Genomic DNA, 23,905 nt, shown 5'->3' on the forward strand with positions numbered 1-23,905 from the left:
AAAGCATCAAAAAAATGCCTTTATTGTAGACGTGGATTCATTCAAATCGAGGCAAAGTACTGTGATATTGCTGTCATTATTAGCAGTTGAGTGATTAAAAAACACCTTTTCAACGCCGCTTTTCCAAAACTCTACAACAGCGTTGAAGACAGAGTTTTTGATTACTTTTTCACGCCCCATTGATTGCGTTAAATGGCGCGCTAAGTAGCGCTTTTTCCTAACTGTCAAATAAGCTCTTCATCTTGATTCTCGCAGACAGTAAGGATGAACTTTCTTCACCCAATCAACGATAACCCTAGTCAGATCACTGCACTCTGTTAATGAAAACATTTCTGATGGAGTTGATATTAATGTCATCGATATAATAAATATATATGATTTTATATTATACTATGTTAATCTATCATTACATGCTATGAAAGCCGGATCGTGTGATGATGCTTGCAATTAGTATTAAAATAGCCTATTCAGTCCAATTGCAAAAGTTAACTCTTGAATGAGCCACCTCCGTGATCAAGTCTTAATAGGAGATGAATGATCAACAGTTTGACCCCTCAGAAAGTTGGTTTAATCTGCGTTGTATATTAGACTACTACCTGAGTTAATGTGGATTTTATATTTAAAGTATTTGGATGACACCTAGTGGAAAATACAGTGTTATGACGGCAAAAACGCTGTATTTTACCTAGATTTATATAACGCAGGTATGAAATGAGGTTTAGTTTTGACCCTTTTGGCCTTCCATATCTCCTCTAAAACAGGTATGTACAAACACACATGCACGCACGTACGCACAAACACAAACACACAGGTGCCTGCTTGTAGTCTTTGTTTGTGAAAACGGAGGCACCTGTCACCTGCTATCCCGCGTACACACTCACAAACACTCACACACACACACACACACACACACACACACAACACACACACACTACAGTATGTACCCAGAAATGCTGGTTTATTTCTGTGTGCTGATCCAGGTTTAAGTAACCCCATGACTTTGAGCATCGAATTTTATAATTCAGCTCATTGCTTTAAATAATGGCAACCAACACTTTCTTTCAGTTTTATATTTATCTAAAACAAGCGTTTTTTGTTTTCAAATAACTTCATTTTCAATTATCAACTTTAGCAACCTTATCAAACTGCAAATTACTCTGCTATAAACTTTATGTATAAATGGAAAAAAAACATTTCAGAGTTGTTGATGCTACATTTAATTTCGTCTAGCCAAGAGATACATTTTATTGGATTTTTCTAATTTTGTCAAATAAGTTTGACATGATTTTATTTAATTAAAATGTGGGATGACTTTATAACAGGATATCTAAATATTTAGTTCTGCAAGCACTTTATTTGTCCACATTATCTCCAACCACAAGCTGCGTGCTACAGCGCTGATATCTCTTTTGGTCGCTGCTTCCACTTGTGTGATTGTCTGTTTGGGATTGATGGTTTTTGAAGCCTACCGTGTTTTCCCTTTTCTGGGTTTGGGTGAAAATAATCATATTAATTTGGTGCTGGGGAGCTGGAACTCCTGATAGTCCTCTCTAGTCTACAGTGGATGGAGGACTCTAGTCCTGGGAAGAGTCTAATGGGGACTCTAGTGGAGTTAGGACTCTAGTCCTGGGAAGAGTCTAATGGGGACTCTAGTGGAGTTAGGACTCTAGTGGAGTTAGGACTCTAGTCCTGGGAAGAGTCTAATGGGGACTCTAGTGGAGTTAGGACTCTAGTCCTGGGAAGAGTCTACTGGGGACTCTAGTGAAGTTAGGACTCTAGTCCTGGGAAGAGTCTACTGGGGACTCTAGTGGAGTTAGGACTCTAGTCCTGGGAAGAGTCTAATGGAGACTCTAGTGGAGTTAGGACTCTAGTCTTGGGCAGACTCTACTTGGGACTCTAGTCGAGTGAGGACTCTTGTCTTAGGAAGACTCTACTGGGGACTCTAGTCGACTGAGGACTCTAATCTTGGGAGGACTCTATTGAGGACTATAATGTGGACACTAGATGACTCTAGTCAAGACTCTTATCAGGACAATAATGATGACTCATCTAGGGAAGACTTTAATCTAATGAGGACTCTAGTGAGGACTTCTCTAGTCTAAAGAGGACTCAAGACTCGGGTAGGTGTCAAGCCTAGTGAGGACTCTTATCTGGACTCTAGTTTAGTAAAGACTCTACTGAGGACTCTTATCTGGACTCTAGTTTAGTAAAGACTAGTGAGGACTCCAGTGACAATTCTAGTCTAGTGAGGAGTAGTTATACTGAGGTCTCTAGTCTAGTGAGGACTCTAGTAGGGATTCTTCTCTGGTGAGGACTCCAGTGAGGATTGTATTCTAGTGAGGATTCTTCTCTGGTGAGGACTCTAGTGAGGATTCTACTCTAGTGAGCACTCTAGTACTCTAGTGAGGACACTAGTGAGGACTCTAGTAGGGCTGCCCCAAAAGAAGATTTTCTTAGTCTACTCAAGCCGATAGTCGACTAACCGTCACACTTTTAATGTCATTGTTTAAATATAGGATTATCGGGCATCAGAAAACGGTTTGGTGTGCCTTTTAAATATCCTTTTTACAAGCACACCAATAAAGCGGGCCCCCTATTCAGACCCTGACAAAGTGGTCCTGAATGGGTCGACAATTTTGCCTCATGTTTTCTATACACAGTATAATTGCCCAAATACATGCCATAGAGCTTGTTGGTTGCAAAACAAATAAATGGAGAAACGATTAGTTTGTATCTCCTTGTACGGCTGTATGGAGCTCCCTCGGGGGACAGCTAAAGTGATAGCGATGTCTGGTGGGGTTCACCCTCGCGGGCGCGTATCAAATGACCCCCTGGTGTGTGTCCGGTCCCGGGGCTGTGTGCGGCTCCAACAGGGGAGCAGTTAATGTTGTAGCGGTGTCACGGACGAGACGCCTATGAGTTGATCAGGACTCTTGAGACCACGGATGCATTCGGTTGCAACGCTTAATCATTCAATCTTTTTGCGCGACTAAACGCCAAATGAAATATGAGTCGACTACGCCCCTCCCTCTTGACTCATGGTTAGTACACTATGAGGGGGCCTGGTCTCCTGTATCTGCTGAGGACACCAGCCAGGGTTTTCCCTGATGGCTCATGGAACAGGTCTCATTGCGATGGCTCCCTGATTTCCCCTGTTTACACGGGCTCCATAATGGACGCCCATTGAGTCATTGATCAGGGTATTGAGAGTAGTTGACGCGGCCCCATCTGTCAGATGTTTACCCAAGATTTTTTTCCGGCAGATAGTGTTTGAATGTGTGAGCATACACTTGCGTCATTTAGTAGTGATATCCGGTTCTTTCTATCGTTCTTTCTTTCATCATTCTTTTCGTTCACCCATTCTTTTTTTATTTTCACACTTTTTATTTGTTCTTTTGTTCATTCTTTAATTTTTTATGCTTTTAGTTTTTCAGAGTGAGGTAGAGAGTATCTGTGGATACCTATTGTTATTCTGTCATTCTTTACTTCCTTCCTTCCGTGGGTGTACTTTTACTATGAAAACAGAAGAAGCTGTACATCACGTTTTTTTTTTTCCACCATGCCTTTAATTACTCTCTTAGTCACAATCATTCTCTCACACACACCGCACACACACACATCCCACAGGTGGATCTCCCGTGTAACACAATAGAGGTTAAATAATAATAAGTTACCATGGAGACGACGGGGAATGGACCTTTCCAACCTAGTTTACACAAACACGTTTTTATTTGTACTGCCATTTGTCCATGTACACTCTCAAACAAAAACAGACAAACATTTACACACACACACGGCAAACACACACACACACTAATGAATTCAGGCATAAATCCACACACACAAACCAAAGAGAAGCGAAAAAACCAAATTGTGTTTCTAGATCGGTAGATGCGTTTAACACATGAGCAGATTGCAGGTTGAATCTCTTTTGGAAGCACATTTCTCAACCGTGCTGAACTTAACGACACAAGACAAAATACATAGTTATGTATAACCTTTCACAATCCAATACCTTCATGGTTACTCAACATGTTTTTAACTACGGAGATGTTTTAAAAAAGCAACACACCGCCAAGGCTTCCAGGTAACCTGAATCGTTTGTGCTAAACGTGGTCTAGTCTGAGGTGAAACGTCAGCCCCAAGGTAACAGTCAGTCCAAACATTCAACCTTCTAGTCCTCTCTGTTTAGTCAGTTTGGATTTAATGTGATGAGGAACATAACTTAAGCTTAGTACACTCCACCCAAATACCCAAGAAGAAGAGAAAAGTTCAGAAGTTACGTTTTATTCATGTTTCACTCCATCTCAAAATGTATATGCAAATATACCCTTTTTTTATCTTCATTAGTCCCGACTATCTAGCATGTTTTGGGGTTTGGTTGAGCAGCTATTTACTAAACATCTGTTTGAGGTGAGAACCAAAGGCTTCAGTCAACCTCAAGCATCCTGTAGCGGTCAGCAATATGGATCTGGACCCGATAACTCTCCATGTGCACTGACCTCACATATATGTATATCTATATCTACATATAGATATATATCTACAATTATATATATCTATATATATATATAGATATATATAGATATATAGACATGTCCATATGATATCTCTCATGTTGAGAATGTGAATGGTACTTATGGGGATAATAGAGTGAATGGAGCTCATTTAGAAAGTGGCTTAAATGCATCTGCAGTGAAACGGTCCTGATGGGAGGATCTGCTGAGTCAGAGAACACACACACACACACACAGACACACACACACACACACACACACACACACACACACACACACACACACACACACACACACACACACACACACACACACACACACACACACATTAGTGTGTAGACATGCACACCCACACAGGAAGAGTCTTTCAATTAGTCTGATTGGTTGAGGTCTGGGAATAGTGTTTTATTGGCTCATTCACAATTTAAACTCTGTCTCACTGACTCTCAAGCTTTCTCTCTCTACCCTCTTCCTCGTTCTCTACCCTGTCTTTTATTCAATGGCAGTTTTTAACATGGACCATTTCAATCTCCAATACATTGACAAAGCAAGTAAAAAGGAAAGTTGCATCCATAAATTACATGCAATAATAATACGGTTTGTGTGTCGGTGACCTGGTTGTCTGCGTATGTTTTTAGGTTCTGGGACTACAGCAGCAGTCAGCCTCTTCTGGAGACAGTGGAGCATCACTCTGAGTTTGTCTGTGGGATAGACTTCAGCCTACACACACCCAACCAGGTAAAACACTCAAACACACACACACACACACACACACACACACACACACACACACACACACACACACACACACACACACACACACACACACACACACAATGTACACACATAATCAGGTCACACACACACATAACTAGGTCACACACATAACCAGGTCTCACACACACACACACACACACACAGACATACTTAACAAGGTCACATGCACACACACACAAATAATAAAATAACGACTCAGTCTATACGTTAAGGCAAGGAAAGCAACTTTATTTATGTAGCACTTTTCATACACAAGGCAGACTCAAAGTGCTTCACATATAAACATTGTCATACAATAAAATTAATTAAAAATGAATTAATAGAAAAGAAAACATATTCAAAAAAATAGTAAAATAGATAATAGAAAAAATATAAAATAAAGGCAAAGTTAAAAAAACATTTTAGAAAGTGCAATGTGTTTAAGATCAGATCAACATTCTCTTTGGTCTCAAACCCTTTCCCTTTCTCAGATCATGTATCTCTCTGGTAATAATAGAAAATAAAGGTAAAGTTAAAGTTAAGTTTTTTTTAAGTGCAATGTATTTAAGATTGAGCAGAAAGCTAAAGCAAACATAAAAGTCTTCAGTCTTGTTTTAAAATGATCAGAGTTGGGGCAAGTCTTAAATCCTCAGGGAGTTTATTCCAGCTATTTGTTGCATAGTAACTAAATCCTGCTTTCCCATGTTTCGTGTTTACTCTGGGGATAATTAACAGATTGGTCTCAGAGGATCTTAGTGGTCTAGAAGGCTTATGTAGTGGAATCATATCAGTTTAATATTTTGGCCCTAAACCATGTAGGGATTTATTGGCTAGCAACATGATTTTAAAATCAATTCTCTGACCTACAGGAAGCCAATGTAACGATTTAAGAATTGGTGTAATATGTTCAAAGTTGTTTGTCTTTGTTAGAACTCTAGCAGCAGCATTCTGAACAAGCTGAAGTTTCCTTAGAGTTTTCTTTGGGAGACCTTTAAGGAGACCATTGCAGTAATCAAGCTTAGTAATGATAAAGGCATGTACAAGTTTTTGTAAGTCTTCGGTTGACATGAGCCCTTCTAAGTCTTGCTACATTTTTAAGGTGATAATATGCAGATTTTGTAACTGATTTAATGTGACTGTCGAAACGTAAATCTGAATCCATGATAACCCATAGATTTCTGGCTTGGATTGAGGTTTTCAGGGACAGAGAGTGAAGGTGTTGGGTTACTTTAAGCCTTTCCGTTTTAGTACCAAATACAATTATCTCGGTTTTGTCCTCATTTAGTTGGAGGAAATTTCGGCACATCCAGTCTTTGACTTGCTTAATGCACTGGCACAGCAGATCAATGGGACGATAGTCATTTGGTGATAGTGATACATAGGTTTGCGTGTCATCGGCATAGCAATGATGGTCAATATTGTTATTTTGCATGACAACTTTGCGTTAACAACTTTAATGGAAGTGATCGCTTTAAGCAACGGACAGAAGAGCACCTTCACTGCGCAGCCGCAGATACAGAGGGAAGTGTCATGTCAAAATAAAATTACGCCAGCAATATCATAAGTACGTAGTAGAGCAATGTAGAACTTCAAAATTGCACTCTCTATTAAGGAACCCTTTCTGAAAATAAATGAGCATAGTAATAATCATACATTTTTAAGGTATTCGTTGTAGAAAAGACCATACATTTTCTTTTTTAACGCATGTTCTATAATTATTCTCGGGTACCTTAAGTTTCCTTACCTGGGCGTCTCAGAGAGTAAGTGATGATCCTTCAGACTCCCTCGCTGCTCCCTTGCGTGGGACCACATGACACACCACATATAAAGAGTGAATGACTTCTTTAACAGATTAAATCATCGCCTTTTTTGGGTTGCTGAATAAAAGGTTATCTGTGACGCAAACAATAGGCATAACATGATCTGCCATGAGCTCTCAATAAAGATTGCATTGTCCACTCGATCAGCGGGAGCCAGTTATGTGAGAGTTACGTGCATGTCTCTAGACCCCCCCCCATGAGAAGATGTCCTCCCTGCCTGACACCATCTGGAATGTGTCCCAGAGGCATCACTGAACCCAACAAACTTCAAATTGATGTCTTCCTCGAGGTTCTGAAACATCAAATTGACTTCCTGACTGTTTTCTGATGATGTTGTTGGCATCATGCGTTGTGGTACAGGTGTGGAACATCACATCAGGCCTCAAACATCACATCAACTGCTCAGTCTTCCAACCCAAAGGATTTGACCTATTTCTGACCTGAGTCGATCAACCTCTGGAGCTGTGAGAGGAGAGTCCCGTTCTTGCAGAGCATAAATGCAGACCTTCTGTTTCACATGCACAGCTCCTCTTGGACTGGCCAACTCCATGCCAACATACCGCAAGCCTTGCCCTTCATCTCTGCCAACTTCAAAGGCTGCCTTCAGGCGAAGAATGAATAGAGTAAATGTGCTGGAGCCAGCCGAGACGAAGTCATGGTCATGAGCGGCGAGCACCCAGTGAGAACACCGTTTGTGTCCGACCGGTAGAACTCAGTATGGACGAAGTTGGACTTCTTTGTTCCAGTTTTTAACACTATATCTTCCACTCTCTTATACCAGAGTAAAGCATCCGTTTCACCATACAGTCCCTTCACTCCTGACCTGAACAGGTGGACGAATGTGAATCTCAAGACACACCAGGGGAATGCTGTTTTAATGTCCATAGAGTTAATTTTTGATCGCTTTTGAAGTATTAATGTAGTTAGTAATGTGAGGGTCTCTGAAGCACATGCAGGTGAGTCTTTTGGGAGATTTTTACAAACTTCACCATCTGGGTTTCCTTCAAGGTGCACATCCACCCTGTAGAGACACACACTTGACCAATGTCTTTTGCATCCTCAAACTCCAGTTTCAGAATACTGCAGATTGAACCATCCTTTGTACTTTCCTGTACTTCTTCTCCGGTGTGCAGGGTCCCAGTGTTTCTGTCCACAAAACCAACGGTTGGTCCTGTTGTCTGACTAGGACTGCCCTCGGCTTGTATGGCAGGTTGATTTGGATTGTCCTGGTCACGAGGAGCCAGATTATGGTCAGCGTCATCAGGGAACCCTAAAGTCCTCTCTGTGTCTTTGTTCGTGTCTTCTGTAGTAGAGTCACCACATCACCACCCAATCTTGTCCAATCACTACCCCAGGACCTTTCCATTACAAACTCCTATCCATTCTATTCAAAACACTTTATCCCAGGATTCATCGAAAATTATCTGAGGAACAAAACTGCTTTCTATGCACCCGCTGGATCTTCTCTGAACATCTTGCTCTGTGAAGGCCTTCCCTGCAACATGCAGTGCTGTCATGTGTTGTCCTGCCCATGCACTCACAGTAGTGACCTCCAAAGTAGGAAGCCTTTTAACTAGAAAAGGGAATGTTTGTATTCCGTCAGAACACTGGTAATGCTGGTAGCTGGACCGGGAGTGCTCAATCTTGGTCAGTTTTCCAGTCAGATTTATTGTCAGGCTTTACGTTTAACAGCATTTATTTTTCGGGTTTCGTTGCATCTTTCCAACAGTCCATTGCTCCTGTAGGGAGACTGTAGGCAGCGGTGGTCGATATTTCTATCCTAAAGTTTTCCGCCATGTCTCTAATCTCCTCATTATTGAACTCGCCACCTTTTGTTAGTGGAAGGTCTCTGTGGCGGACCGGGACACTGATCAAACTGATGAAACAATGACACCAGGTTTCCAGTCACAATGCTGCATGTTTTCATCATGGCTAGGACCTCATTCACAATAGACTGTGCAGTCTCAGTCCATTATGTCCACACCATAATGACCTGAAGATGGGAGGCCAAGAGGTGTTGTTGGCTGAAACATTACTGCCTTATCATTCTTAATGTCCAGGTCCTTTTCACTGATGCTTTCCTCAAAAGTAGAGGAACTCTTACTTTGGTTTCAATTCAACATTTGGTCTGGCCATTCGGAGATGGTATCTTTACTCTCTTGTTGGAGTGCACTGCTTGCCCATCTACGAACTTCAAAGCCTTTCCACCTGCTGTGTGATTTATTTCGATCGCCTCTTTCTCACTCAGGGCATTTAAAAAGCATCTTAGCCACGCTTCGCCGTAAATAGTCCTTGCGCAAGCGATTTCAATTTCAGTGGGATTGTTTCTTACATAATTTCTACATTTAATTGTCAGCGTGGGCAGTCTTTTACTCAATGGTAGGTGCTCTGGTAAATTGCACATCTGGACCGTTTTCCATACTCATCCATTGGATTTGTTCTGGGTAAAACCGGTCTCAACTGCTTGTTCATTAAGCTCTACTTGTTGCCATCTCTCTTTTGTTCAGGGTAGCAGGCAGCATCTTTGCTCACTGAATACCCCCTCTCAAGAGTGGCGCTGTCTTTTCGCCAAAAATCCACCGTCCGTTTACTTGATAGCATAACATTCTCAATAGATGGGAAGCATCGGGAAGAACCATAACAAATGTACGTATTAGATTATGTCTCCGTTCAAAACCCACAATAATTATTTTAGGTAGTTTCCCTGTTCGATTACTAGAAATAGGCTCTCAGTCTTTCGGAGATAGGAGAAAGTATTATTATTCACGTACTCTAGGAAACATTGGCCTATAGTGCCGACTGCTATCAAGATGAATGATCAACACATAAAACACAAAGCGATAATTATGTCTCTCAGCGTAGTTAACCACTATTGGTGTAATAAAATCAGGATATGGCTGCCACCCCCCCATGTCCTACAGCATGTGTAGTGTCCATGGGGACTATGACAGAGGCCCCATTCTAATAGCAGTGTATGTGTATCATCCCATTCAGCTTCATATCGCTTATCCGGGGTCGAGTCGCGGGGGGAGCAGCTCTAGCAGGGGGCCCGAGAGTTCCCTTTCCCGGGCCCCATTGACCAGCTCTGACGGGGGGATCCCGAGGAGTACCCAGGCCAGTGTTGAGATATAATCTCTCCACCTAGTCCTGGGTCTTCCCCGAGGTCTCCTCCCCACTGGACGTGCCTGGAACACCTCCCTAGGGAGGCGACCAGTGGGCATCCTTACGAGATGAACCACCTCAACTGGACGTAACCGCAGCGAACAATCGCATTCAGCGTAAAATGATCTCTGGTGTTACATTTACAGACTAAATAACTAAATACAATTCGTTAATCGATCAAAGAATTTGTTCACTTGCCTACTCGATGCTGTGGTAGCCGTTAGGAGTACGTTAGAAGTACGTACATCATATTAGAAGTACGTACTGGCACCTTACACAGGCAAGTAAAGGGCACCGTAGTTTTAAAAGGGAAGGGTCAGGAGAGGTTATTCATCATATAAAAATAAAAGTGTGCCAGAAACATCACTAGTACAACACACACACTCACGAATGTGCGCACACATACACCCAACCAGGTCACAAACCTACTTGCTTCTTAATGTTAAGGGACTCAGGAAGGACTATGGGACGACTACATGCATAGGGGTCCATCCCAGCACCCCTCAGCTGGCAGTCAAACAGACACCAGATCATACACAAACATGCATCAACACCCACACACATGCCTGCCCACAGCCACATTTCCGTCAGGGAGAAAAGAAACAATCAACCAAACTGAAAAGGCCATGCATGTCAAATTAAGGCTGTCTCTTTCTGTGTTTCTCACACACACATACACACACACACACACACACACACACACACACACACACACACACACACACACACACCAGACAATTGTGTTGTTTCCTTCTGAAGCGGGCGCTCCTGGATTGAGGAGTCCAGGAGCTCTTGAACAAACAGGACTTGTGGTCATAGGTCTGAGGGCGGAGAGGTCCCGTGATTCGACCTGATGGGGGGGGCGATATGTGGTGGCAGAGGTGGAGAGCGGCCGGTCATTATGTTGTGTTGGGGATGCGGGGGTGGGGACGTGTCTGACATCACAGACACCACCCCTCAAGGACCAATCATCATCTGCCGGCTGCCAGAATCCCTTCCCTGCCCACTCAGTCGCTTTTGTTCAGTGTGACAGTGACTGTGTGTGTGTGTGTGTGTGTGTGTGTGTGTGTGTGTTTGTATGTTTGTGTTTGTCCATGTCTGAGGCAAGTGTTTGTGTGTGTGTGTGTGTGTCTGTCCGAGGGGATTGCATGTGTGTGTGTCTGCGTGTGTGTCTTGGCGGTAATGAGCTGTATTGTTAGCTGTATTGTCATCAGACATGTCATTACAGCAAGCTGTTGAAGGAGGACACACACACACACACACACACACACACACACTACCAAGTTTAGCTCTCCATATGCGTGTCTCTTCCTTCTCCCTTGCCCATAATCGAGACCTGTTCTGATCATCTTCTGAAACGTCTTGTTTCCCAGGCTCCCTTCTCTCCTTCTATGCCTCAGTTTCCTGCACTCATTCACCTTTCATCATCGCTTTCCAAACACTCAATCTGTCCCACTATCTCTGCCATAACTACTCCCCCCCAACCCCCCCACCATGTACAACATGTTCAGAACAACTGTTGCACGTAGTCGGTCAGTCGTCTTGGGAATCGAGTTTTCATGAAGGTTTTCACATGACAATCGTCGTAACAAAGAGTGCCTTATTCATTTAGAACAATGGGACGATCCAAATGGAACTGATGCTGTCTTCTGATAGGATATAAGTCATTATGTATAAGATACATTAAATTTCCTGTTATGCAATAATATTGCAGAAAAACTGGACTATTTCAGTAATTCTTCCGAGTTGGTGAAGCAACTTATGATCTCAGTGACGTCAATGGTCCAACTTGTTTCTGGCAGCATGTTTATGAAACAGTTCACTCTGATATTAGGAAATGTTGCAGCCTGAGGGGTCCCCCTGAAGGCCCATGAAATGTACACTTGTGCTCCCCATCTTATCTGGGCATCGTCGCATGGTTTGATTCATGACGTCTTTTAATCGCGTGTGTCTCAGCTTTTTATGCTAAAAGGGTGTTCAGGCAGTTGTTCTTTTATCTGTACTGAGTTATTTTAAAATATGTTATTCTGATTCACGTAATCAAAAATCTTCAACTTTATTTGTTGCCTCTTTTTTTTGGTTATGTTTTCTGGCCAAAATTAGCTCTGTTAAGAGTTGAGGAAGAGAATGTTCTTGTCAAAGGAAAAGAAGCGCCACATAATGTCTAATGGGGCATGTCTTCTATGCATTTCAGAAACTGCTGTCAAACCATCTGTATTCTTTCAGGCTACAGGTTTTCGCTGGAACCGTGGGCCTTGTTCAAAGGGTTAGAGGCCTCTGTCGTAGCGGTTTCTTTGAGGTTCTTCCTCTCTTATTATTTTTCCATATCATAATTTAGAAACACCTTTCAGAAAATGATGTTTCTTATTGTTTAATGTCCTCTTCCCTTTAGTTCCCTTCTACTGCCCTCGTGCTTTTTCTCAATCTCCCTCACGCAGAGAAAATTATTTGCGTCCACAGCTGCATCCTCTCTCTCTCTCTCTCTCTCTCTCTCTCTCTCTCTCTCTCTCTCTCTCTCTCTCTCTCTCTCTCGTTCTCTGGCTCGCACGTGTTTGGTCTTTGATCCGTTGTGCTGCAGTCTTGGCTGCCTTCTGTGTGTTTCAATTGTGTGGTGGCGCTAAAGTTAATTAGCGATTGGCGATCCTTTCCTGAAAGAAGTGAGTCACTGTCTTGGAATTTTGCTAACTCACCCCCACCCTCCCCTTGCCCCGGTCATTAGTTCCGTCCATCTCCAACAAGCCTTTGAAAGCTTGCTACAGGGAACTCAATACTTTGTTATAATTGTAAGGTAAAAAAAAAGAAAAATGAAAAGCTTTTGCTTTTCATTTCGCTAACATTAGCCTAAAAAAGCCAAAAATGTCAAAATATATAGATCGATATCATTATTGATATTATCATCAGGGCAAAAAGTTTATTAGTGATTATCAATATCTTTGTAATGAAATTTCCTTTTGGAAAAACTTTTTGAAATCTGAATCGCCAACTCACAAATATTTTATGTTTACCACTAGCTTAACAAAAAAAAGTGCCCTTCTAGTGGAGTTGGGCATCGTACGTCAAAAGATATGTGAAGTTCCGAAGAAGTCGGAGACAGTTTTCAAGTTCACAATAAGCTGGTAAAAACTAAATATGCCCCTTATGGCTCAACATTTATATTTGGGTTATCTTTTGCACTGAAACATCGTGATATTGCAAGTTTGTTCTCATCAGCGACCACAAGTATGAAGATTTAATTAGAAAGCAAATTTTACCCATGATGCAGTTAGATTTCAGCTTATTCTAAACTTTTCGTATAGACTGCGTTGTGTATTTTTTTGGGGGAAATCAAGGTAACTTGACAGGTTGGATCAGAGGGTCGAATAGATGGTTTATTGGAGGGTGTAATTCAGCACAGGTACAGACTTAGGTGGAATAGTCTTAGTGTAGGTGGTGAGGAGCAGTCTCCCGACGTGCTCCTTGGCTGTTGATCCCTCTTCTCACCGAACCAAAGGGTTGGGGCGAGTGTTATAATAAAGAAATCTTGAATAACAAGAGAACAGAAGCACTCTCACCCTTGATAAGGTATATGGCCCTGGCTATGTCCCAGACGACCAGGATGGTTCATCCTTGTTGAGACATAGCAAATGGCGAAATGTTGGAAATAACTATATAATAATAATAATAAATAATAAATGTTTTCAGGCCTGTTTCTAGACTAAGAAACTGAACACAGAGAGACTAAAATACACCAACATTCTACAATGGTTTGCACAAAGCAAACTTGATTCATCATTTAGTTGGAATCACGAAAGTGTTGCAAACCGATATGTATTCCCAAAATTGACATTCAAAACCTAATGCAAGGACAATAACTTTACTACCAAGAGTGTTTTGCTCCTGATGTTATGCAAATAAATAAATGAATGTTTGCATGCATGAATGAATTCATCTCTCCGAGTCACTCGATAGCCGATTCTCTGTTGCTCAGAAGTTTATTTTCCTAGGATGCTTTGCGACAGGGAAACCAACCGATTTAACATGCTCAGAGTCTGGCAAAGGGCTTTGCTGGGCAGGCTCACATAAAAGGGCTGGGGAAGACTTTGGTGGCGTGTCTTCTAAATGATAACCCGGGATCCATAAAGGCATGTAATTCAGTTGATGGCCGTATCCCTCCTGAGTATCCCAATGCCGTCGGGGTAGAGAGGAGATAACGACTTCTACCCTTCTCAGGTCTCTGTCCCTCCGGGGCAAGACCGGACCTTTTAAACGCCTGAGGCGGTGTCATTTTAGGAAGGAAAGAGAATAAGATAAATGAGCAGATGGCGTGTGTGGTTAAATACAGATACACCGTCGGACTGGGGTCCAGGCGGCCAGTCAATTTCCAATCAGCCCCAGAGGCAAACAGAGCCTTTAAATGAGACCGTTCCCCCCGATGTGATGGAAGACCGTCAAAGGCTGAACCTCTGATGAAAGGGCTGGGCTCCCCCTCTGGTGATTCTGAGGTCCCCGTCCCTCTATGTATAGTCTTATTTTATTAATTTTCAAGTTAATACCTATCATTAAGGAGCAGATAGGGAAAGACTTTGTAAGACTAACCTATGTGTGTGTGTGTGCGTGCGTGTGTGTGTGTGTGTGTGTGTGTGTGTGTGTGTGTGTGTGTGTGTGTGTGTGTGTGTGTGTGTGTGTCTGTAGGTGCTGGACTGCTCCTGGGACGAGACGGTGAAGATCTACACACCTGCCTGCCTTACAGCTGGAACACACACTGCTGGACCATAGAAGACACACACACACACACACACACACACACACACACACACACACACACACACACACACACACACACACCTCAAAAATGCCTGTCTGCTTTTCAGGTGTTGAAAGGAAGACACTGAATTTAGTAATTCATAATTAATGTTGACTTTGGAGACGCTACGATGATTATGAGATTAATGCACATCTCTTTATTGAAGAAATATGGTGTCCATACTGATGAACTCACAAACCACACAAAGACATCATCATAATCAATCATTTTCTAAACAAATGTATTTTTAAATGACTGCCATAGTAGTTGGTTATTCGTATTAATTTTCCCTATTTATATATTTAAAATGTCTGAAAATAACACTACCCTTGATCTATTTCCGTGTGTGTTTTTGTGCCTTTGATTAGGAAACCAAAGTTTATCTTTAACAGTCGTTTAACAGTTGCTGTGATCATAAAATAGGTTTCATGAAGCCCCCATAAACACAGTAAACACAAAACATGTGGGACTTTTTGAGTGACTAGTATGCGTCTTCCATCCTCAAATCAAAAATACTATGCTTGAGAAAATGAATGTAGGTAGGATGTGACGTGTGCGTGTGTATCCATAGTCTCCATACATGCATATGGAGGACGAAGAGGGGATGTATGTTAGGACATTGCCGAAGGCCTGTGAATGGGAAATGTCCTCCCATCAGTAGCCAATAAACACTGGCTTTCCAGTGATGCATACAGAATCACACCACCACCACCAGCTACCATTCATGCTGAAAGGTTATTATTCTCTCTTGCTCTTATCTTCCCTGCACCTTTTTATTCAGACTCTCTCATGATCTCCGTTTCTGTCCTCTCTCTCCCTTTTGCCCCTTTCCCCCCCTCTCTGTCTTTTCCACCTCTCTCTCCTTTTCTGTCTCCCCCACCTCTCTATCACTCCCTCCTTTTCTCTGTCTTCTCCACCTCTCTGTCGCTCTCGCTCCTTTTCTCTGTCTTCTCCACCTCTCTCTCTCTGTCACCATCTTGTCATTCTCAGGCTGTTTTCTGCAAGTCGTCTCTTCTTTTTACATATGTCCGTCTGTCTGTGGGAATGGGAAATGCCTCTTATATCAAGGGAAATCGCCCCTTTAGAAGGCAAGATGCTGTGTCCGTTCATGTCGGCTAGGCGTACGCTCACGGTTTGAAATGAGAGGCTGCTGCTGATGGGGAATGAGTGGTGAAGACGACCTCTAAAGGGAGAGAAGTGGTGGTGAGGAATAGAGAGAGAGGGGAAGAGGTAGAGACAGAAGAAGAGGAGGTTGTGGACCGTCCTGTCCTGTGGAGCAGAACTAAAGCTGTCACTCTACTCTGCGTCTTCTCTCTGCTGAAGTAGAAATCATTGGTTAGTGAGAAAGATACTCTGGGCGTAAGTTAACTGAATCTGGAAAAACATTAAGGAAAACAGTTGATTAAAAGCGCTTATTAAAATATAATTTTGTCGTTGTTCACTCTATTTCTGTTCTTGGTAATGTTCCTGAACATTTTCCATTATCTAGATAGTAGGATAAATCCATTAAATGCACATCACGTCGGCATGCACCAGCATCAAGATACACAAACGCAATGATTAAAATCCTTATCGTTTCTTTCTCCACGGGAATTATTTTAAAACTTGAGGCCTGATACTGATGCAAGACCGGAACATTTCCGCTCACCAAGTTAACCGACGCGTTAATTACCTAAGCGTGGCGGGATGCTGCATATTGTCCGCCGCTAATCTGGGCCGGGCGGGATCCTCTAAACCCGCGCGCCTCGCGTCCGTTTTGGGTGGGGGTGGCGGCGTATAGTAGGCCTAGGCCTAATGTAATAATCCACTCATAAAACAATATAATATAGCCCTATATATCATATATTATAAAATAAACATAAGAAAGAAGGGACTTGGGTTACAGAAGGAAACAGAAAAAGTGGCGGGCAGGTGATCCGAGCAGGTGACGGGACAACACGGGTTATCACGCTGAGCACAGCGGCCTGATCCACACTGCAATATGTAAAGATCTCCAGATCTGAGCGGGAGAGGGAAGTCCATTAAAGTAAGTAGGCTGAATCCTTTACTCTCTCTCTCTCTCTCTCTCTCTCTCTCTCTCTCTCTCTCTCTCTCTCTCTCTCTCCCCCTTCTCTCTCCGTCCGTCTATCTTTCTCCCTCCCAGGCTCCCTCTTTCTCGCATATACTCTCCCAGCTCTCTCTCTCCCACCTCCCTCCCGCTATCGCTCCCCCTCCCTCTGTCCCTCTCTCCTTTGGGTACAAAGCCAACAGCCGCTGCGGCAAATGTCAGATTTTTTACTCCGCGCCAATGCGTGTCCTTCCCACCGGTTCCGGTTGTCGGGCAGATCCTTTTTAATCGAACTCTAATTCAGCCCATGAAGACTAAGGTTCGGACCAAGGTGCTTCTTTTTTCCAAACATCTGCAGTGGGTCCCAGACGACGAGAGTTCACCGGGAAAAAAAAGTCAAGGACGGATCGAAAAGTGACGCGGAAAGTGGACTTTTAGTTTGAAATGGACCCGAATTAAAGAGAGAGGCACCGAGTTACGTCAGCACAACTGTCCCAAGTAGGCCTAGTCTCTCTCTCTCTCTCTCTCTCTCTCTCTCTCTCTCTCTCTCTCTCTCTCTCTCGCTCTCTCTCTCTCTCTCTCTCTCTCTCTCTCTCTCTCTCTCTCTCTCTCTCTCTCTCTCTCTCTCTCGCTCTCTCTCTCTCTCTCTCTCGCTCTCTCTCTCCCCCCCCGCCATACACACCATCACCTCTCTCCAACCTCTCTGGAAGCTGCCTGCCATTCGCCGGCTGGCTTTCTCCTCATCACACAGAATATTGTATTGAATAATCCTGAATGCCAATCGATCATTTCTCTTCGCCAGTTGTTAAGACAGCGGGACGTTTGACGACGGTGCGCTCGAGAGGAACGGTGCCGGTGCGCCGTGCGTGATTTTGCAGAGCACGCGAGGAGCCTGTCCCCCCAAACCCCGCCCCTCCCCAAAATAGCACACCTTGTGCTTCTCTAAGACAAAAGTTTTTTACAGCAGAAACACTTTTTAGACCTTGTTTTCTTAGGTTGTGTGGCCTCCGACGACCAGGGTCCACCATGGATATGTTCAAAGGCCGCGGTGTCGGGATTTCCGTGGCCGTGGCGCACGGGGTGTTCTCCGGTTCTCTGAACATTCTGCTGAAGTTCCTCATCTCCTCGTACAACTTCCGCTACCTCACCATCATCCAGTTCCTCACGAGCTCCGCCGCCGCCGTGACGCTCGAGGTGCTCCGGCGGCTGGGGAAGGTGGACATCCCGCCGTTTGACTTCCAGCTGGCCAAGGTAAACCCCTCACACCGAGTCTGTGTTCTGTCCAGTGTCGTGATCGTTGGGATACGCTAATGCAAAAAAAAAAAAAAATGCAATATGGAATAGAGGTTCTTCCAGAAGCAGAGTTCGACAAGGTCTGTAAATGAATAATGCAATAAGTATCAATATGTCACCTGACATAGGTGCCTAGGTTAAATGTATTGTATTTTATAGATACTTCATATAATTGAAGCCTGTTAATATGGATTTCATTTCTTAATTAACATGATGTGTATCCTTTGCATTAAAATAGCTTTTGTATGAAGTTAGAACTTTCTACTTTTGTCTGTATTGGACTAGCTTTATGATTGTATTATTACTTGATATTTATTTCACGTAGACCCAAGGCTCTTAGGAAGTCCATTGATTGATTATGGACTAAGGCCAACTATAAGTGACTGACTGGCCAATTGGTCGAAGGAATAATTGAGTGATTGGTTCCCTTGATTGACTGTTTAACTGACTGAATGATGGCTTTATGACTCTGAGTGTGTGTGTGTGTGTGTGGGGGTGTGTGGGTGTGTGTGTGTGCGTGTGTGTGTGCGTGTGTGTGTGTGTGCATGCGAGCGTTTGTGTGTGTGTGTGCGTGTGTAGGCGTGTGTGTGCGTTTGTGTGTGTGCGTGTGTTTGCGCGGGTGCGAGACACAGAGAGCGCGTGCAAGTAACATAACAAAACATAATAAAGCAGTGCAACCACAATGCCGGTCCTGTTAGTGACGGACAGACACACTGACTGACAGGCTGGCAGACAGACAGTGACTGCCAGTGATATACCTTAACTTTTTACTTTTTCATTTTATAACGCTGTTTGTTTTATTGGTCACCAGCTTTGGCAATGCAAATGTATATTTCTCACGCCAATAAAGCTTTTTTGAATTGAATTGAATTGAATTGCATTGACGTTCCCCCCCCCCCAGACCTTCGGCAGCGTGTGCATCCTGTCCACGCTGCAGTCCACCCTGACGCTGTGGTCCCTGCGGGGGCTCAGCCTGCCCATGTACGTGGTGTTCAAACGCTGCCTCCCGCTGGCCACGCTGGGCATCAGCGTGTGCCTCCTGAAGAACAGCCGCCCGTCCATCGGGGTGACCGGCGCCGTGCTCATCACCACCACCGGCGCCGCACTCGCTGGTACGGGCACACGCACGCACACACACACACACACACACACACACACACACACATATACACACACAAACACATCAAAAAACCAAAGGTATAAATGTGTAAATGTGTCCTCCCTGCCTCTTTTTCACCACCCCCACTCTCTCTCTCACTCCCCACATTCTCTCCCTCTCCTTCTCTCTCCCTTCCTTCCTCCCTCCCTCCATTCCTCCCTCTCTCTCTCACACCCCTCTCTCTCTCTCCTCCTTCCTCCCTCTCCCTCTTCCTCCCTCCCTCCCTGATACTTCTCTAATGAGTCTAAAGTCAACCCGTTCCTGTCCTGTCTTCGTAATATCAGCTGTCCGCCCCCGGCACCGTGGTGCTTAACATGTGGTCCCGTCCTCTCCGGCCCCTCCTGTGATGATTTAACACACTCCGCACTTTCTTCTTACATCCCACCAATCAATCTGTTGGCCGGCTGGGGCCAATCAGGATAAGGGCCCGTTAGGGCCCGTTAAACCAAACTCACCGCCAACTTTGATGTAGTTCACTACGACATGACTCTGTCTTTGACTTTAAATGATCAAGGCCGCCCTTATACCGTTCAACACAAAGCGACTCGATTAATTGCGTAGTTGATAAACCGGTCCATTAATTAATGATGAAAAGATGAGTCTATTGTGTACGTCGGAGCCTTTGTGTCTGTTCTTTGGTGCTTTCCTCTGATGTCCTGCTATAGGTGTTGTGTGTAGGTGGAGATGTATAGGGCTAGTGTCTGTAGGAGGAGGAGGGCCGGGTATGGAGCCAGCCTCGTTCGCTTTCTAGTGGACAGGATAAAACATTGTGCGAAAAAACACGGTGGTTGGGACAAAAGTTTAACACGGTTCAAAGGCAAATGGTTGAGCTGTGTGGCATGCAGTAGGCAGTTTCATTGGATGAGTATCATGGTTCCTCATATGGAAAACACGAGGAAAAGAGGCTCTGAAAGTGATGTTAAATATCTCTCTCTCTCCCTCTCTCTCTCTCTCTCTCTCCCTCTCTCTCTCCCCCCAGGTGCGGGGGACCTGACAGGTGACCCCTATGGCTACGTGACGGGGGTCCTCACGGTGATCATCCACGCTTCCTACCTGGTCCTGATCCAGAAGACCAGCCTGGAGAGCAACCACGGACCCCTCACCGCCCAGTATGCCATCGCTATCATGGCCTCCCCGGTAACTACACACACACACACACACACACACACACACACACACACACAAACAAACACATTCTGCGGCTGTGTGTGATGAAGTGTATAATGTGTGTCTGGTAGGGTGTGCATTAAGGGTGCAATGTGATGGTGTGTGTGTGTGTGTGTGCGTGTGTGTGTGTGTGTGTGTGTGTGTGTGTGTGTGCGTCATATGTTTGTGTCTGTGTGTGTCTGTGTGTGTGTGTGTAATGTGTATGTGGTGTGTTTGTGTGCACACGTAATGTGTGTTTGTGTGTGTGCTACGTGCGTGTATGTGCGTGGTTTATAGACAGAGCTGAGCAGTCTATAAATAAGCAGAGTTGTATTGATTTTGTCTTTAAATTCCTACATTAATCACATGTGTGTGCACAATAATTTGTGCCCACTCATGGATTGTTAATAAAGCCAATATAATAACTTTAATTATGATGAATTATGATAAAGTATTACTTAGGGGTAGTTATACTGCAGTCAGCAATTCATAAGATAGCTTTATATAAACTTCATATTGCCAGATGTGTCTTGCTGACCTCTTTAATGAAAGACAATCCTGATGGTTTATGGGGTCTTTGCTATTCCAAACTCTCCTTTCATTTCTTTCTCTCTCCATCTCTCCTTTTTACCTTTCTACTGTGGAAGGAACATTGAAGCTCTATTCCCACAGCTCAAGGGAACATTTAGAAATGTAAATTACATTTGTGATCGCCAAAGAACAGATTATCTCCCTTGGGCTCTCTGTATATTTCTCGCCGCTGTCCCCCGAAACGTTGAAGCTACGTTAGCATAGCTGAAGGGAAGGGAAGCGTTCTGAACGTTTTGAACGTCAACACTGACCCTTTCAATGGTTCTCCTCTGTCTCCTCTCCCCTCCCTCCCGCCACCAGGTGCTGCTGGTCTGCTCCATGGCGTCCATGGAGGGCATCCACGTGTGGAGCTACGTGGGCTGGCAGGACCCGGCCATCGTGGGCCTCTTCCTGCTGTGCGTGCTCATCGGCTGCGCCATGAACTTCACCACGCTCCACTGCACCTACATCAACTCGGCCATCACCACCAGCTTCGTGGGCGTGGTGAAGAGCATCGCCACCATCACCGTGGGCATGCTGGCCTTCAGCGACGTGCAGCCCACCCAGCTGTTCGTGGCCGGCGTGGTGGTCAACACGCTGGGCTCCATCATCTACTGCTGCGTCAAGTACGCCGAGACGCGCCACAAGAGCACCTACGAGGACCTGGAGGAGACCCAGGAGGCCGGCTCGCCCACCGGCCCGCCCTACCAGGGGAAGGGGCTGTCCAACGGCGGCGGACCCCCCGCCAGCGTGACCACCTCCGGCAGCCCGCCCGGGGGAGGAGCGGGCGTCGGCGTCGGGGCCAAGCCGGCGGAGAACGGGGGAGTCGGGGGGGACGGCGAGGGGTTGTCGTGGGAGGCGGAGAAAGGAGGCGACGGCGGCGTCGGCGTGAGCGGTGGCGTGGCCCTTCCAGAGATGACGGAGGCTGAGATTACGGAGATGCAGCGGGAACACCTCCAGAAGGAGCGTCCCGTCTCCTCCCCCGCCCCGGGGCAGATCCTGGGAGACAGCTATGCCGGGGTGATGAGGTCGGTGAAACAGATGCAGTTCATGAAGAAGGAGCCGGGGCTGATCGACAACATGGAGCAACAGAGTCCGTGACGCCGCAGCGGCCCGGAGGTCATCTCTAGAGAGGGGACGGGAAGGGAAGGCGGATGGGACTAGGGGGACGGTGGGAGCAGAACTGTTCTGGAGCATGAAGGTGGGATCAGAGACCCCGATCAGACATGGAAGAAGAGGGCGAGAGAGAGACCCACAGAGGCTAACGTCTCAATCAACTCAAATTAGCAAGCTAGCTAGCTAGCTTGCTTGCTGCAATGCAAAATGGTTTCCAGTGTCGTGATGTCGAAAAGATAAGCTTGCTGGACGCGTCGGACATGTTTTCAACATTCGGTGCCCCTAGGGACGACAAGCATGCAATGGCACGTACGACAATACAAAAAACAAACATTATTCTGGAAACGTGTTTGCACGGGAAAAGTGAAAAATAGCAAAAGGAAATAAGAGGATTCTAATTTTACGCCCTATCTGAACCATAACTTGTGTCTTGCCTCCATCAGTCTATGAAATGATATGGTTTAGGTGCTATTGTTCAGCCTTTTGTCGTTTCAGTTAGCCTTAAACATTTTCCTTTAAAGCAGAGGGAACAAAGAATTCAGCTAAATACTTATTTTTCATAGGTTTTCCATTTGGATTATTAAAATAAAGAAAATAATCTTTGCACATTTGATTTATTTCATGAATTAGGTCACAAATGGTGAGATTCAGGGACCAGCTTCTATGGTTGTATGTTTGTGGGTCAACCTGGACATCGATATGTTCAAGGATTGAAGTTTGAAGTTTAAAAGTGTCATCATTAATATAACATAGTATTTTAGTGATCCCAGAAAGGGATTTTCAGGAATTGAGATTAGAGATTATTATGTTTTGGTTAAGGATTTTCTTGGTCGTCTGGTGATGAGGTTGCTAAAAATGGCCAATATATTGCCTTTATTTCGCACAGAAATAGTCAAAATGTCAAAATATGTTTACAAACCCAGTTCCCCCACGGGAACTGTTCGATAGCAACTTTCCGATGGCAACTCTATGATGGTAAGAACTAACCAAAAACATCATGCTTACGTTGAAAAAACATAATTCACTTTTCTCTGCGGTTCTACTTGTTTTCATGATTTTACCATTCCATGGAATTCATTTTTTATACTAAGTAAAAGCACTTCAATGCCTGGGCCAAGTGCAGGCTTATTCAGGCTAGCATGTGCTAACCTCCCACTGGTCTTTGTGACGGCAGAGAGCTTGGAAATTGGATATGAAACCATTTAAAATTTCAATTTCCAGAGCTGCAGGTGCCGTGGGCTGAATTCTATGAAACATCTGTTTGTTTAATGTAATGTACCCACCTTCTAATCCCAATAACACAGATTATTAAACTCCCAATCAACCCTCAGTCATTATGGTTTCGTGAGTGTGTGTGTGTGTGTGTGTGTGTGTGTGTGTATGTGTGTGTGTGTGTGTGTGTGTGAGTGTGTGTGTGTGTGTGTGTGTGTGTGTGTGTGTGTGTGTGTGTGTGTGAGTGTGTGTGTGTGTGTGTGTGTGTGTGTGTGTGTGTGCGTGTGTGTGTGTGCAAACTGAAAAAAATGGTTCAATTGGTTC

At 44.4% G+C, this 23,905-nt stretch overlaps 2 protein-coding genes across 2 annotated transcripts in view; both read left to right on the plus strand.

Moving 5' to 3' along the window:
* pex7 (peroxisomal biogenesis factor 7) overlaps nucleotides 1–16,006 on the plus strand; it is a 26,579-nt gene extending 10,573 nt beyond the window's left edge. The window contains exons 10-11 of the mRNA XM_079753228.1: nucleotides 5,156–5,255; nucleotides 14,927–16,006. Coding sequence (XP_079609354.1) covers nucleotides 5,156–5,255; nucleotides 14,927–15,010 — 184 coding nt within the window. The 3' untranslated portion in view covers nucleotides 15,011–16,006. The remainder of the gene's footprint in view (nucleotides 1–5,155; nucleotides 5,256–14,926) is intronic.
* A 2,003-nt stretch (nucleotides 16,007–18,009) lies between these two features.
* On the plus strand, nucleotides 18,010–22,354 carry slc35d3 (solute carrier family 35 member D3; the record flags this gene model as incomplete). The annotated part of the gene is made up of 4 exons (XM_079753599.1): nucleotides 18,010–18,336; nucleotides 19,280–19,490; nucleotides 20,517–20,674; nucleotides 21,575–22,354. The coding sequence occupies exons 1-4, from the start codon at nucleotides 18,112–18,114 to the stop codon at nucleotides 22,352–22,354; spliced, it is 1,374 nt and encodes a 457-aa protein (XP_079609725.1). The 5' UTR covers nucleotides 18,010–18,111.
* Between the last annotated feature and the right edge of the window lie 1,551 nt (nucleotides 22,355–23,905).

This window comes from Pollachius pollachius (genome assembly GCF_949987615.1).
Source record: "Pollachius pollachius genome assembly, chromosome: 16".
NCBI lineage: Eukaryota > Metazoa > Chordata > Actinopteri > Gadiformes > Gadidae > Pollachius > Pollachius pollachius.